Source organism: Apodemus sylvaticus, chromosome 7, assembly GCF_947179515.1.
Source record: "Apodemus sylvaticus chromosome 7, mApoSyl1.1, whole genome shotgun sequence".
Classification (NCBI taxonomy): Eukaryota; Metazoa; Chordata; class Mammalia; order Rodentia; family Muridae; genus Apodemus; species Apodemus sylvaticus.
This window is the reverse complement of record NC_067478.1, coordinates 98,046,303-98,059,630: the sequence shown is the minus strand read 5'-3', so window position 1 is coordinate 98,059,630 and position 13,328 is coordinate 98,046,303. Positions and strand designations below refer to the sequence as shown.

At 49.0% G+C, this 13,328-nt stretch overlaps 1 protein-coding gene across 1 annotated transcript in view; it reads right to left on the bottom strand.

Moving 5' to 3' along the window:
* The window catches only part of Dcps (decapping enzyme, scavenger), a 48,730-nt gene that overhangs the window by 5,425 nt on the left and 29,977 nt on the right, over positions 1-13,328 (bottom strand). The window contains exon 3 of the mRNA XM_052188739.1: positions 6,864-7,009. Coding sequence (XP_052044699.1) covers positions 6,864-7,009 — 146 coding nt within the window. The remainder of the gene's footprint in view (positions 1-6,863; positions 7,010-13,328) is intronic.

The window sequence follows — 13,328 nt, the reverse complement described above, 5'->3', positions numbered from 1 at the left end:
ACAAATACACACCCTGCTTGCCCCTGTACTCACCTCTCCAGTGTCTAACAAGGCAGGGAGATGAGGACTTTGAGGAAGACAAGGGCCCAGAAGTTTCTTTCTGCAATGGCAGACAGCCACAGTGCAGTGATGCCTCTGCTTCTATAGGCCAGTGAGTGTGAGAGAACTAAGGTGTGGAGTTGGTATGCAATGTAGCAGCAGGCCTTGCTGACAAGTCAAAGCAACACAGAAAGCCACACAGGCATAGGATGTCTCAATAAGACTCTCACAGGACATCCAGCTGTCTTTCTACCTTCTGATTAGCAGCCTGCAGTCTTTGGAGGACCCTTCCCCAGTCCCGAACAGACTCTGAGGACATCACAGGTACATCTGGGGGTCCTCTGTGAGGACATCAGACTTCAAGGAGGGTAGGCTGAGGTGCTCCCGAGCTCATAGCATGCAAGAGCCCAGATGCCTCTGGTTTTTCTCTATTTCCTTAGCTGGGAGAGCCCATCTGCACCCAGGAGTGCACCACTTCCAAGAGCAACGCAGCTGGTGAATGGAATGGAAGGAGCAGCTGGGGCCACGCCATTCTCTTCTTTCAAGTCAGATGGATTTCCAGGCTCCTGACTAGAGGAAGGAAGGTGCTACAATCCTCTTCCCTCTCTAAGAAGTGCTGGCATAGGCAGTGTCTCCTAAAGGCCAAAAGCAGGGGGCTGGCCTGGAGGCAGGGAGAAGAGGACATCAGCTAAGAATGCATTGGCTTCTGGGGTCCCAACAATTACTCAAGGAGACACTTCAGTCCAGGGGGCTTGCCGGCCCGACAACTACTTTGCAGGACAGGCCGGTGAGTCAAGGGGCCTCCCTAGGACTGGAGAGGAGAACATTTACCTGTGAAGGGTACTGCACACCACTGGGTACTCCCTCCTGACCCCCAAGGGTTAGGCACAAGCCACACCCAAACACCTGTTTTCATATATTTCCTTTTATTAACACTATTTCCTTAGCCAGGCGGTGGTGGTGCACGCCTGTAATCCCAGCACTGTGGGAGGCAGAGGTAGGCAGATTTCTGAGTTCAAGGCCAGCCTAGTCTACCGAGTGAGTTCCAGGACAGTCAAGGCTATACAGAGAAACCCTGTCTCAAAAAAACCAAATCCAACCCCCCCCCAAAAAAAACAAAAAACAAACACTATTTCCTTTATTAAGCAGGGAAGAAAAGTACAGTGCCTGATTTCTGACTCAGGCAGAGATCAGGCAGTAAGTGACCTTGTGGGTGTGATTTTCCAAGAGGAAAAGGGAGAGGTCTGTGTCAGAATGGGCTATGGTGTAGTGGTAGGTTTTGATGAGGCATGTTAACTAAGTACTTCAGGACTTTGATATCTGAACCTTGGTGGTCAGCCTTAGGAGAAGGAAGTATCCAAATAAAAGACTAAGAGCTCGTTGGCTAGCTTTAGGGATGCAACCTATGGCTTACAAGGGAGAGAGGGTAAGGTCTGCCACTGCCAAGCTGTCCATGCCCCGACCTGCTAGAGCCCTTCAACTTGGAGATGGGTTCTTCACAAAGTACCTGTGGCTGAGTCACACACAAGCTGGTGGGCTAAGATTCTTCCAGAAGCATTTCCCCTGCCACCAGAGGCATCTCTGGGCATGTGCTAGCAGAGGAAAAAGCCAGCAAAGCTGACTGAAGCCTCCCAGAAACAGAGGGAAGAGACTGAATCGCTTCTACCATGGAGAGTCCTGGGGTATCACAAACATGGCCTCCATGACTGTCCCTTGCCCTGAGGCACACAGTCCCACTGGAGAGTGACACCACACAGTCACAAATCGTGAATGAGCTCTGGAGAATGACAGTACCTCCTCAGCACCTCCCTGACTCCCTTCCACCCTGGGCAAGCACCTGAATCCTCCTTCCCAAAACAGTCTCCTAAGATCTGTGCATTAGGCTCTTGGGAAGACTCTAACGGGGACATGCACGTAAGAGGGCTGTCCCAGAGCCTGCTTGATGGAGGCTCCCAAGGAAAGCAGCAGTGCAGAGACAACAATGTCAGGGACAGCCTGACAGGGGAGGCAAAGTGAGGAAGGGGTTGGGTGGAGGCTGAGCGGCCAGAGCCACGTGTAAGGCCAGCACGAGCTGCCCCACACTCACTTGTGTGGCTCTGTGGGACAGTTGGCAGGTGAGGAAGGTCAGGCAAGCCCACCTAGGACCCTGAGCACAACACATCCTGCCTTCTGGGGAGAGAGCCAGGTCAGGGGGCAGGAACCTGCATCCACGGGAAGTCTCATGGCCAGCAGCCCAGAGAAGGCAGGCTGGGAAAGAAGGGAGCGAACTTCACACACATTACACAGGGTCAGGGAGTGGGAGGACTGCCCCGAAAGCCAGTGCTGGTGGGCAGTGCTTTTTAGACTCCATGGAGTTACCGTGCGACACTGGCAACAACCTGTAAGTCCCCTTTCCTCCCTGGCCCTCCCATGGGACGTCTGGTCCCTTTCCACTCTCCCTCCATTCTTGGCTCTTCACACACACCCTGCCCCAGCTCTGGCCATGCTTTCCCGCCTGTCTATGCTGTCCAGGTCTGCATAGCATACTTCTTCCCCATCCCTCCATGCTATCTGTGAATGCTAATACAGCTCTGCTTGGAATCCTTTCCCGTCCTGGCAACAGCAGTGGGCACATGATAAATGGGATGCCTCCCAGTTCTCACACACCTAACGCGGAGGAGCTGTGAGTCACAATTTCCAGGCAAGGAAACCTCTGCTCAGGGGCTAAGGAAAATGCCCCACTGCTCCTGACCAGAGGAATGAGAATCCTAATGCTAGCAGAGGTGGAGGCTGGATACAATGGGCATTTTTAGCCAGAAGATTTTGAAGGCTTGAAGGTCCAGACACACCACTGCCACTGTGTCTTTTCCTAGATGTATTACTAGGAAGTTATAAGTACTTCAAATTTCAGGACCCAGACAGTAACTTGCTAAGAACCCAGATGCTAGAACCAGAGAGCATGGTTTTCTGTCTTGTGAAGATTTGAGGTAATGTATGTAAAATGCCTAAACAGTTCCTGGCACCTAGAGTGTGCCCGATAGACCCAACTGAGCATGCCTTCTTCCACATAAGCTCCCCTCCTATGCAGTCAACATCCTGCCCTCATTAACGAAGGCTCCACTAAGCGCTCGTCACTCTGGTAGGACCCGGGGTCACCCTACGGTCCCTCCTCTCTGTATCACCATTATGAGCCCTGCAGCCCAGCTGGGGCCTCCTCCTGAGTGTCCCTGAGTGTCCTTGTCCTTCCCTGCTCTGGACCCATGCTGGTTTCTAGTCCTGCTCCATTTGCACTTGTTAGATTCGATCACACCATCCGAGTCCTTAGGAATATCACAGCTATTTAGAGTTGGAAAAATGGCTCAGGAGATAACAGCGGCCGGCCGTATGGCAAAAGGGCCAAGCAGAGTTCCGATCCCTGGGATCTGCGTCAAAAAGTGGCCCAGGAGACAGAGGTCAGCGATCCCCAGGGCAGGCTGGCTAGCTACCATAGCTGAATCTACATGCTCTCAGTTCAAGAAATAAACACCCACCATCAACCTCTGACCTCCACGAGTACACGAGGCACGGGCATCTGCATCGGCACACATGCGCACCTACATAGATTCAAACGTGTACACAGATGTGAACACACAGCTCACACCTATACACATGGCAGGAAAAAAGACAGAATCAATAGCATAGATTTATTAGATGTACATATGGGGCTGTCAAGACGGCTTATAGATACGGGCACTTACTGCCAAGCTTGATGGCCTGAGTCTGACCCCCAAAACACACAAGGAATCCTCTGACCCACACCTGTACACTATGGTACAAGCATGTGTGCACACACATAGCCATAATAAAATAAAAATACAAAAAAATAAAATGTCAAAAAAATTTTATTAAGAAAATAGAAAGCGAAAAAAAATTTTAAAGAAAAGAAAGAAAATAGAAAGCATAAGCCCCAGTTTTAGTCCTTGAAGGGCCAGACAGTAGATACAAAACAGTCTTCTGCTGCAATTTTTAAGAATGTTCTCCAGTGCCAGGGAACTTCCAGTCTCCAGAACACGATCCACAGACCTCTTCCAGGCCACTCAGGGCCATCCCTACTGAGCCCCCTGTTACCTACCGGTGCCTAGTTACTGCAACACAACTTCTATATATCCCCTGGAACTCAGGAGAAGGATTCTATCTCTGTGACCCTCTGTGATGTGAGAGGGGTCCATGTGACCAGGTCTGCACGGGTCCCTCTCACGGCCTCACCACTATGGTCACACAGCCCACCAGTGGGCCTGTGTCAGTATCACAACTGTCTACATGCATGTCCCTCTTCCCCGACGGTCTGTGGGCATTAGCAAGAGCCTGTCGGCTGGAGCCTCCTTAATTCCCTGCACAGCAGATACTCAATAATACAGAGACGGCTGCCAGTTACTTGGGAAGCTTATATCAATCAGATCTGAAAGAAAGCAGTTCTGCTGAACAACTTTTGTTTACAGTAGAACTGGGTAATGGTGCACAGTGAGGTAGTTACATGACTCATGCCAACTAGACGACAGCCTCTCCTCAGACATGTACAAACAGCCCTGTGGAACATAGGTTCTAGAAAGACCCTCTAGGATCCTCCACAGACGTTACCTAGCAATGTAGATACACTTCCTTTCCACTCAAAAGACAGAACAAATTCCAGGATTTATTTTAAAGAAAGGGGCCGGGGATGCACAGACTGTGGTAGAATGCTTGCCTAGAATGCATGAGGCCCCACGTGGAATCCCTAATACCACATACACTGAGTGTGGAAATATCCATCTGTGACCTCACCACTTGAGGAAAGAGGCAGAAAGATCTGAAGTTCAAGGTCATCTTCTGCTACATAGTCAGTTTGAGGGCAATCTGAGCTACATGAGACTTGGTGTGGTTGTTAGTGTTAAGTGTCAACTTGACACACACACACACACACACAAAAATCACCTAGGAAGAGAGTTTTGATGAGGGCTTTCCTAGAGCGGGCTGTGGGCATGCCCGTACTGCAGTTGTTTCTCAACCTCTTAGGTGGCTGAATGACCCTTTCATAGGGGTCGCTTATCAGCTATTAACATTACAATTCACAACAATGGCAAAATCACAGTTATGAAGTAGCAGCTAATGTTATGGTTGAGGGGGTCACCACAACATGAGGCATTAAAGGACCACAGCATTGGGAAGGTTGAGAAAGAACCACTGCTATAGGGAATTGTCTTAAGTGATCTCACTGGTGTGGGAAGACTCAGGCTGAATGTGGGCGGCTCCATTCCTGGTTTGGGGCTCTGGACTGAGGGAAAGGCGAGAAGCCAGACGATCAGTAAGCACACATGCACTCATTCTCTCCGCTCTTACCTGTGGATGTGATGTGCCCAGTTGTCCCGGCTCCTGACACTGTGACTTCCCCACAGTGAGGAGCTGTGGGGAACTGGGAATCTGGAATTGTGAGCTAAAATAACCCCACCCCAGGTCACTTTATATCAGGATATTTTAATCACAGCAACTGAAATGAAACTAGGACACCTTGCCTCGACTTTTACAAAAGAGAGGAGAAAATAAAAGACCTTGAGCCAAAGGAATCTGTGAGCAAACGCTGCTGGGAGGTGGCACCGGCTGGACTGCGCAGTCCTAGATGGGAAAGACAGCTGTCAGCACATGGCCTCCCAACAAGGCCTCCCAAGCGGAACAATGCTCCTCAGGCTCGGACAGTCTCCCGCCTCCTCACTTCTCTCTGTCACAACTGACAGAGCAGCACCCTCCCTCTTCTGAACTCAAGAGGAATGGCTGTGAATGTCCCACATAAGAATACTCTCTTTTTTGTTTTTTTGTTTTGGTTTGGTTTTTTTTGCTTTTTGTTTTGGTTTTTTCGAAACAGAGTTTCTCTGTGTAGAGTGAGTTCCCTGGCTGTCCTGGAACTCACTCTGTTGACCAAGCTAGCCTCGAACTCAGAAATCTGCCTGCCTCTGCCTCCCAAGTGCTGGGATTAAAGGCGTGCGCCACCACTCTCTTCTTTATCATGTACCCCGAGTCCGGAGAGAGTATAAATCGGGCGCAGAGAGAATGCCGGTGAGCCATAGCGAGGAGCCACCGGAGCCATCGTGTGGGCAAGGAAGTGACTCATCAATACGCATCAATCATTGTTAACTGTGAGTAGCCACATGGGGCTAATTCCAGGCAGAGGCTCTGGTTGGCACTGGGCCTAAACCCAAAGAACTGCCAGGATATCTGAGCTAAGCATCCTGCAGCTGCCTCAGCCAGGGCACGCCGGTCACCTCTGTATACACAGGTCTATACTAAACACACACTGGGGATGACAGAGTGTAGCCTGCTGTGGAAAGAACAGAGGGGGGTGGGGGTGGGGGTGGGGGTGTGAGTGAGAGGAGGTGTTTGCTCAAGGACTTGCCTCCCGCAGGCAGGATTGCCACAGGAAAGACTAGGGAGATAAGAGGCTGGATCAAGGTCATCTAAGCCCACAGAAGGCTTTTACCCACTCACAGATCTTTAGTAGGACCCAGTCAGAGGCTGACGGAGCTACTACAGAGCAGATGAAATGTTTCCAGTGATGGACTGCTCAGAGAACATCAGTAGCAAGCCCCAGTCCCTCATGAAGGGCGAGAGATTACAAAGGCTGTCCTGACGTCCTGAATAAAATGGCAACCAGCCCACACCAGGCGGCTCTACCCTACTGAGTCTGTCCACACTCCTCTTTGCAGTCTCTCGGTCACACAGACTGTCCGGGCCCTCGGGTACTTGTGTACTATTTCTGGGATGACCCCCAACAGGTGCTAGCAAGAAGACAAACCAGCTGCAGGGTTGACAGTTTATGAGACTTGGCAGTTAGTCACCTGGATGCTGAGGCTCTGGGACTCCAGGTAGGGCAAGGTGATGCTCCTGTAGTCATCTCCGGTCTCTCGGATCAGGCGGAGGTCCTGACGCATGTACTTTTGCAGGTGTTTCTCTGTGGCAGGGTACACCACGGTTGTTTTTATATCTACAACGACACAGCACAGTCTGACTAGAAAGTAAAACCATAGGCTTTTACTCTTCGGCCCCTCATGAAATTAACTATAGCACCCCCCCCCCACCGCCCCACCTCCATGTTGCAGGCACAGTGAGTGACCAAAAGTTTCTCACTTCTTATACACAAATGCCTGGGTATGTGGCTTTCTGGATGCAAAGCAGGAAGGGTAGCTTGAATCCTAGTGGCTCCCTTGAGTAGCTGAGTGGCTCAGTGTGGACTCTGGAGCCAGGCTGTCTGGGCTTAAGGCCTGCCTGTGACTGCTTCTCCCTCACTCCAAGTAGGACTGTGGCCCCAGCTGGGAATTTGGTCCAGTCATTTAGCTTCTGTGTTACTATCTACCACATGAAGACAGCAACAGCTCCTTTCCTCATACACTGGAAGATGGAGTGAGTCAGTTAGTTACCTGAGAAGCACTTAGGACAATGTCTGCTGCTTATAAACACTTCAGACATGCTGGGTGGGGTGCTGGGTGGGGAGGCTCAGGGGTAAAGGCACAGGAAACCTTGAGTTTAAATCCACATAGTAGATGGAGAAAACTAACTCTTGCAAGTTGGTCTCTGACTTCTACACACATCGTGGTAACACAATTAAATAAGCGTTAGATGTTAAATCCAGGTTTCTCAGGTGGCGCCATCAATGACTCTGGCTTGGATGGCTCTATGGTACAGTGTACTGTATCATGCATGGCTAATTCTTCAGTGGCCTAGCCTCGGCTTGGATGTTAGTGTCCTCTTCCTCTTTAACAACCAAATGTCTGCAGAGATCTCCAGATGGTCCTTTGGAAATTTTAAAGAAACTGAATTTTAAAGTGTTTAAGTTTGTAAAGACTGTGGGATTTTTAAGTTTGTAAGATATATAATATTGCAGTGTTATTAATCTGTGATCTTGAGGACAAACAAGAAAGGAAAGGTTATAGCTTAATAGTGGGATGTGTGTGTGTGTGTGCGCGCGCGCGCTCGTATGTTTGTGTGTCATGTAGACAAGGAGTCAATTGTGCAAGATAGCTTCCTAGCCTTGAGAAAATGCCTTCACAAGATCAGCTATAGAGCATTTTCTTAATTAGTGATTGATGGGGGAGGGTTAAGGTGATGCCACCCCTTGGCTGGTGGTCCTGGGTTCTCTAAGAAAGCGGGCACAGCAAACCACAAGGCACATGCCAGTAAGCAGCACCCCTTCATGGTGCATCAGCTCCTGCCTTCAAGTTCCTGCCCTACTTGAGTTCCTGTCCTGACTTTCTTCGATGATTAACACTACTGTGGAAGTACAAGGCAAACCTTTTCCTCCCCAACTTGTTTTTTGGTGATGGCGTTTCAGCATAGCAATAGCAACCCTAACTAGGGCACAGTGTTTGTCTATTTGTGTGTCTAATTAATCGATAAACTTTCGCTTTATAGCCCCTGGCTGGCCTAGAAATCACTATATAGATCAGGCTAGAGTTGAACTTGTGGAGATCCTGCCTTTATCTCCCAAGTGCTGGAATTATAGCCAAGAATATCAGTTTTAATCAACAAGAAATCCTGAGCCCAGCATGAGGGCACACACTTTTATTCCAAGCACTTAGGAGACAGAGACAGGTAGATTTCTTGTGAGTTTGAGGCCAGTCTAGTGTACAGAGTGAGTTACAGGGCAAGCCAGGAATTACACAGAGAAACCTTGTCTGGAGGAGTCAGAGAGAAATCCTATAATTTTCCTGAGCAGACAACATTCGGATGCTCTGATCTAGCACCACCTGGCTATGGTTAAGTCCTTCCCATTATTGTCAATAACATGTGGCACAGCTGGTGCCTCAACAAAGAGTCCTGGGGGAGGGAAGGACTGCAGTGTTGCAGAATGAGCTGCATGTTTCTAAAGAGCCCACATGCCCCCTCTTGGGGGACTCAGGGGCCGTCTTCCAGGGAACAGCATTCCCTCCTTACATCAGCCCCCAGCTATGAACCAGCAGACCGCTTTCAGACTGGCTCTGAGGATGCAGATGGTTCTGTTGTGCTTCTGTGAATGAGAGGAGAGTGGTGGGAATTCGGAGCTCAGCCAGTGTGATGCTGAAGACTCAGCAGAGGGAAGCCTGGAACAAAGGCCACCTCAGCTTGAGGTTGGTGGTCTGTCAGGATGTCGGCCCCGTTCTTCTAAAGCTCAGCTGACACACCAAGCAAACCACTTGCAGTGGGCACAAGGCATCCCGTTCCATCGCCTCTGACACAGGGTGGCATGGCGGGGAGAGCAGAGTTTGGGATCAGAGTAGCCGAATGGTTCTTCTTTTCAGCTAGGTGACCCTGAGCATATGGCCTCTTAAGAGTATTCTTACTCTTCGACTGCTAAAAAAATGGTGAACACAAAGGCTGTTGTTTGCATTAAGTAAAGGATGTCGTCTGGATCAACAGAGGAGTTAGTCTAATTCTCTGGACCTGACCCTGGAAATAAGGCACAGGATCCTCACAACCTTCTAGGGAGAAAAAACCTTGCTCTTCACTCTTCACACTCTCTAATAACCTCTGGTCAGACACCAAGCACATAAATTTCAAGAGTCAAGAGACTGCCTAAAAGAGACTAAAGGGCACCCTGGACCTTTCAGAGGCCTTGAAAATGTCACGGCATCTGTAGTGCAAAGGTAAAGGATGAGAAGAGAGGTTTGGGCCAAGGAGCCTGGGTTTAACCCCTGAGTCTGCATCCACCGGCTGTGTGATCAAGGGCAAGTGGCCAACTCTCTCTGTTGCTTAATTTCCCTCACCTACATAACTGAAGGTGATAACGGCACTATCCTAGCAGTGTTGGTATGAGAACTACACCAGCCAGTGGGTGGAAGACATTCAGGAACTTTCTCACATACACACAGAAGCACAGCGCTGACACACCAGTGTCTGTGTTCTCCTTGTGGTGCTGTCAGCTGCCTGAACTGGAGGGAGATGGGCCTTGGCAAGGGAACTCTCTGAGAGTTGGTGAGATCCTGGAACAAAGACGAGGTTGACACTGGAAAACAGCCTGATTCAGCTGGCAGAGGACACACAGCCCAGGGCAGATAGCCTGGGACTCTTGTGGTTCCAGAGAGTGAGCCCCAGTCTGCCCAGGCTTGTCAAGGATCTGGCCCAGCCACCCAGGGTGCAGGGAGACAGGAATCTCACCAAGCCAGCCCTCACCTGGCCTCCACCCACCTCAGCATGGAGAGCCTCCAGAGGCTTTACCCTTCCTTCCCCAGAAGACGCTGGAACCCCACAGGGGTTCTTGGAGCCCAAGTGCAGGTGTGAGGCTGCAGCCTAGTTAGTTCACTCACCCGCTTCCTGTGGCCTCTGCTGTGCCCACCATGGGGCCACCTACCGCTGTGCTGACAAGTGCCTCCCTCTAGGGCACTGCAGCAGTTCCCAGTGCCAGCCAGATCCCACAGCAGGGATCCGGGAAACGTCTTTGCCTCCCTTGGGTTTCAGGCCAGCTTGGCAGCTTGGTCAGATCCTCTGACCCTCTTTTGTCTATTCCCCCACCACCACTACCACCACTAACTTACTACACAGTTTTCCTGTCCATCTTTCCATGAGAACGAAAAGTTCACGAACACGTTTGACTTACTTGTTTGGCCTCACATGGTAGGCACTCAGTAATGACTGCACAAATTAATGCATGATTTGGCTTTTTTTTTTTTTTTATTTTAAACCTTGAAAGAACATTTGTGTCCCAAATGGAATAAGTACTCTTTAATTACAAATAAATAAATAAATAAATAAATAAATAAATAAATAAATAAATAAATGTTTCTTTCGCAACGCTGCTTTCAACTGCCAACCTCCAACCCACCTCCAGAGTCTCACCTGCGGCTGAACCTCAGGAATGTGGTCAAAGCTGATGACCAATAAACACACAAACAACTGTTCAAAATATGCGGGGGAACAGGAGACACCTGTGCAAGCTCCGTTTCTCTCACCGATCACTCAGCGGTTACACAGGACTGGCGGGCCCTGTCTTCAACCTCACTGCTGATGCACGCAGGTTCTAAGTCAATCACAAGGAAACCCCAGCACACCAAGCCCCCAAAGCATTCCCAACGCGAGTGGCTTTAATACTCTGCCAAAGAGGTCTCGGCTTTAAGGGTGTACCGGTGCATGCCTGCAGTCCATCATTTGGGAGGCTGAGACAAGGGTTTTGAGACCGGTGTAAGCAATATAAGGAGACCCTGTCTCAGTAAACAAAACAAAACCCAAATGTTAAAGCTAGAAAAGAGAATGGAAGGCTGAGGAATTGCTCCGGAAGAGAGCAGATGGGTATAACTGGGAGGTTGCAGTGATACTATGTGGGACAAGAGTCCTGCTTTACACGGGACATGGAAGTAGGCTTGCAACTCCGGCTTCAGTGAGACCGGACATTTCTGGCGTCTGTGCACCTGCACCCACATCTGTATTATCCCTCCCCCCTCCCCTCATTCTCATTCTCTGTCTCTTTCTCTCTCAAAATATTTCTTAAAAATAATAAAAAAAATATAATTTTAAACTGTGAGATTTTCTAAAATCGACAGTTTTTCCATTCCCATACGGCATTCTCATTAGCACTGTATCTACATGGAGGGGCAGAGAAGCAAAGGGGAGCGAGGTCTTCAATTGCCTCCACTACTTTCCTTAGGATAATGAATGGTTGTTCTTTCACTGTTTTCAGAGTAAGATCTTAACAAACCAGAAGTGTCAATATTCTGCAGAACCGTGGCTTGAGTGACTAGCAAATGCCCCAGACTCCGCTCTAAGCCAGTAAGTGTAGTAACTCACAAGCCCAGGGACCGGGTATTGCATGATCCCATTTCACACAGGAAACAGTTACAAAAGCCTGAGCAGTCCTGCCTGAGGCTTCTGCCACCCTAGTGGCAGCCTTGTCTAGCCACTAGGCAAAACTTCTTGGGATGCCCCTCTGGAAAATGCCACCGAGCAGGTTGGCTTGAGGGAGCACTTGCTCAGCTTGGCACAATCAATGCCCTGCAGCACCTCTTCCATCCCAAACCCTTCCTGTTTGTGTAGCTTGAGAAGAAGCAAGGAATTTCCCCAACCACGCCCTCCTGCTGGCATCCTTTAAAAGACCATACCAGGACAACCTTAAATTTCCCCCAACCCCACCCCTTGTTCACAGAGACTCCTGACATGATGTGTTAAGTTTTGGTTTTTTTTTTGGAACTCAAGCTGAATTTACAAGAGGCTGAATGGAATCAGGTGGTACTTGCTTTGCGATTAATTCCTCACTCCTCCCTGCCCCCAACCCTGGCCTCTCCAGCCCCACAGAGGCACCAATGGAACCCCACTCGCCACTTTTTTGGCTTTTCTCATTCTGACGACTTTTGAGGCGTCCTCTCACTGCACTGGCCACTCTTTCTTGAAGATAAGATGCATCTCTGACTGGTCCTCTACCAAGTACACATGCACAGACAAACGCATGTCTAGCAGCACGTTCCCAGAGGCCCCTTCCCTTAGCAACATCTCCGTTTTTGACAAACTGATATACAAGGCTACCAGTGTTTTTCTGTTAGCACAATTTCTAATGTTCAAAATTAGCAATTATTTTCTTACATCATTAATTTTCTGTTAAGATCATCTCATCAAGAGTTTAGTCAAGAGTCAATGGGCAATAAACACACAAACATATGTTAAAAACCCGCCTGGGAACAGGAGATGCATGTATCTCTCCCACAGGCCACTCAATGATTAGCTATGAAAACTATACCCCACCCTCAACCTCACTGTGAATGTAGTCCCCAGTTCAATTACAAGGAAACCCCAGCACAATGGAACCCAGGGGCATCTCAAAACCCACTTTCCTGTCTACACAAATCTTCAGACATTGAAACTCATCAGGCACATGAATATGTTTTCCTGGAGCCTCTGCCTTCCCCTTCCACTGCAACTGGGCAACTGGAAAGGTGGTCTTCCAATGTCAAGTTGCCATTACTTTTGGAATTACTTCTTAGAATTTTCATTAGAGAAAGCATACAAATCTTTTCAACTCTCTACAATAACTTACCAAATAAGTCAGTAGGCAGATTTTAAAAGCAAATATAAAGGAATATGATTCAGCCATTAAAAAGATAAAAGTGGGGGAGGGGGGCTGGAGACGGCTCAGCAATTAAGAGTGAATTCTGTTCTTGCGGAGGACAGTTTGGCTCTCAGTACCCACACCAGTCAACTCACAACTGTGTGTAACTCTTTGCGACACCTTCATCCCAACTCACCAGCAAATGTTCGTATGCACAACCACACACACACATACATACATTCACACAATTTAAAAAATAAAAATAAGAGTGTGTAGGATGGCTCAGTGAATAAGGGCA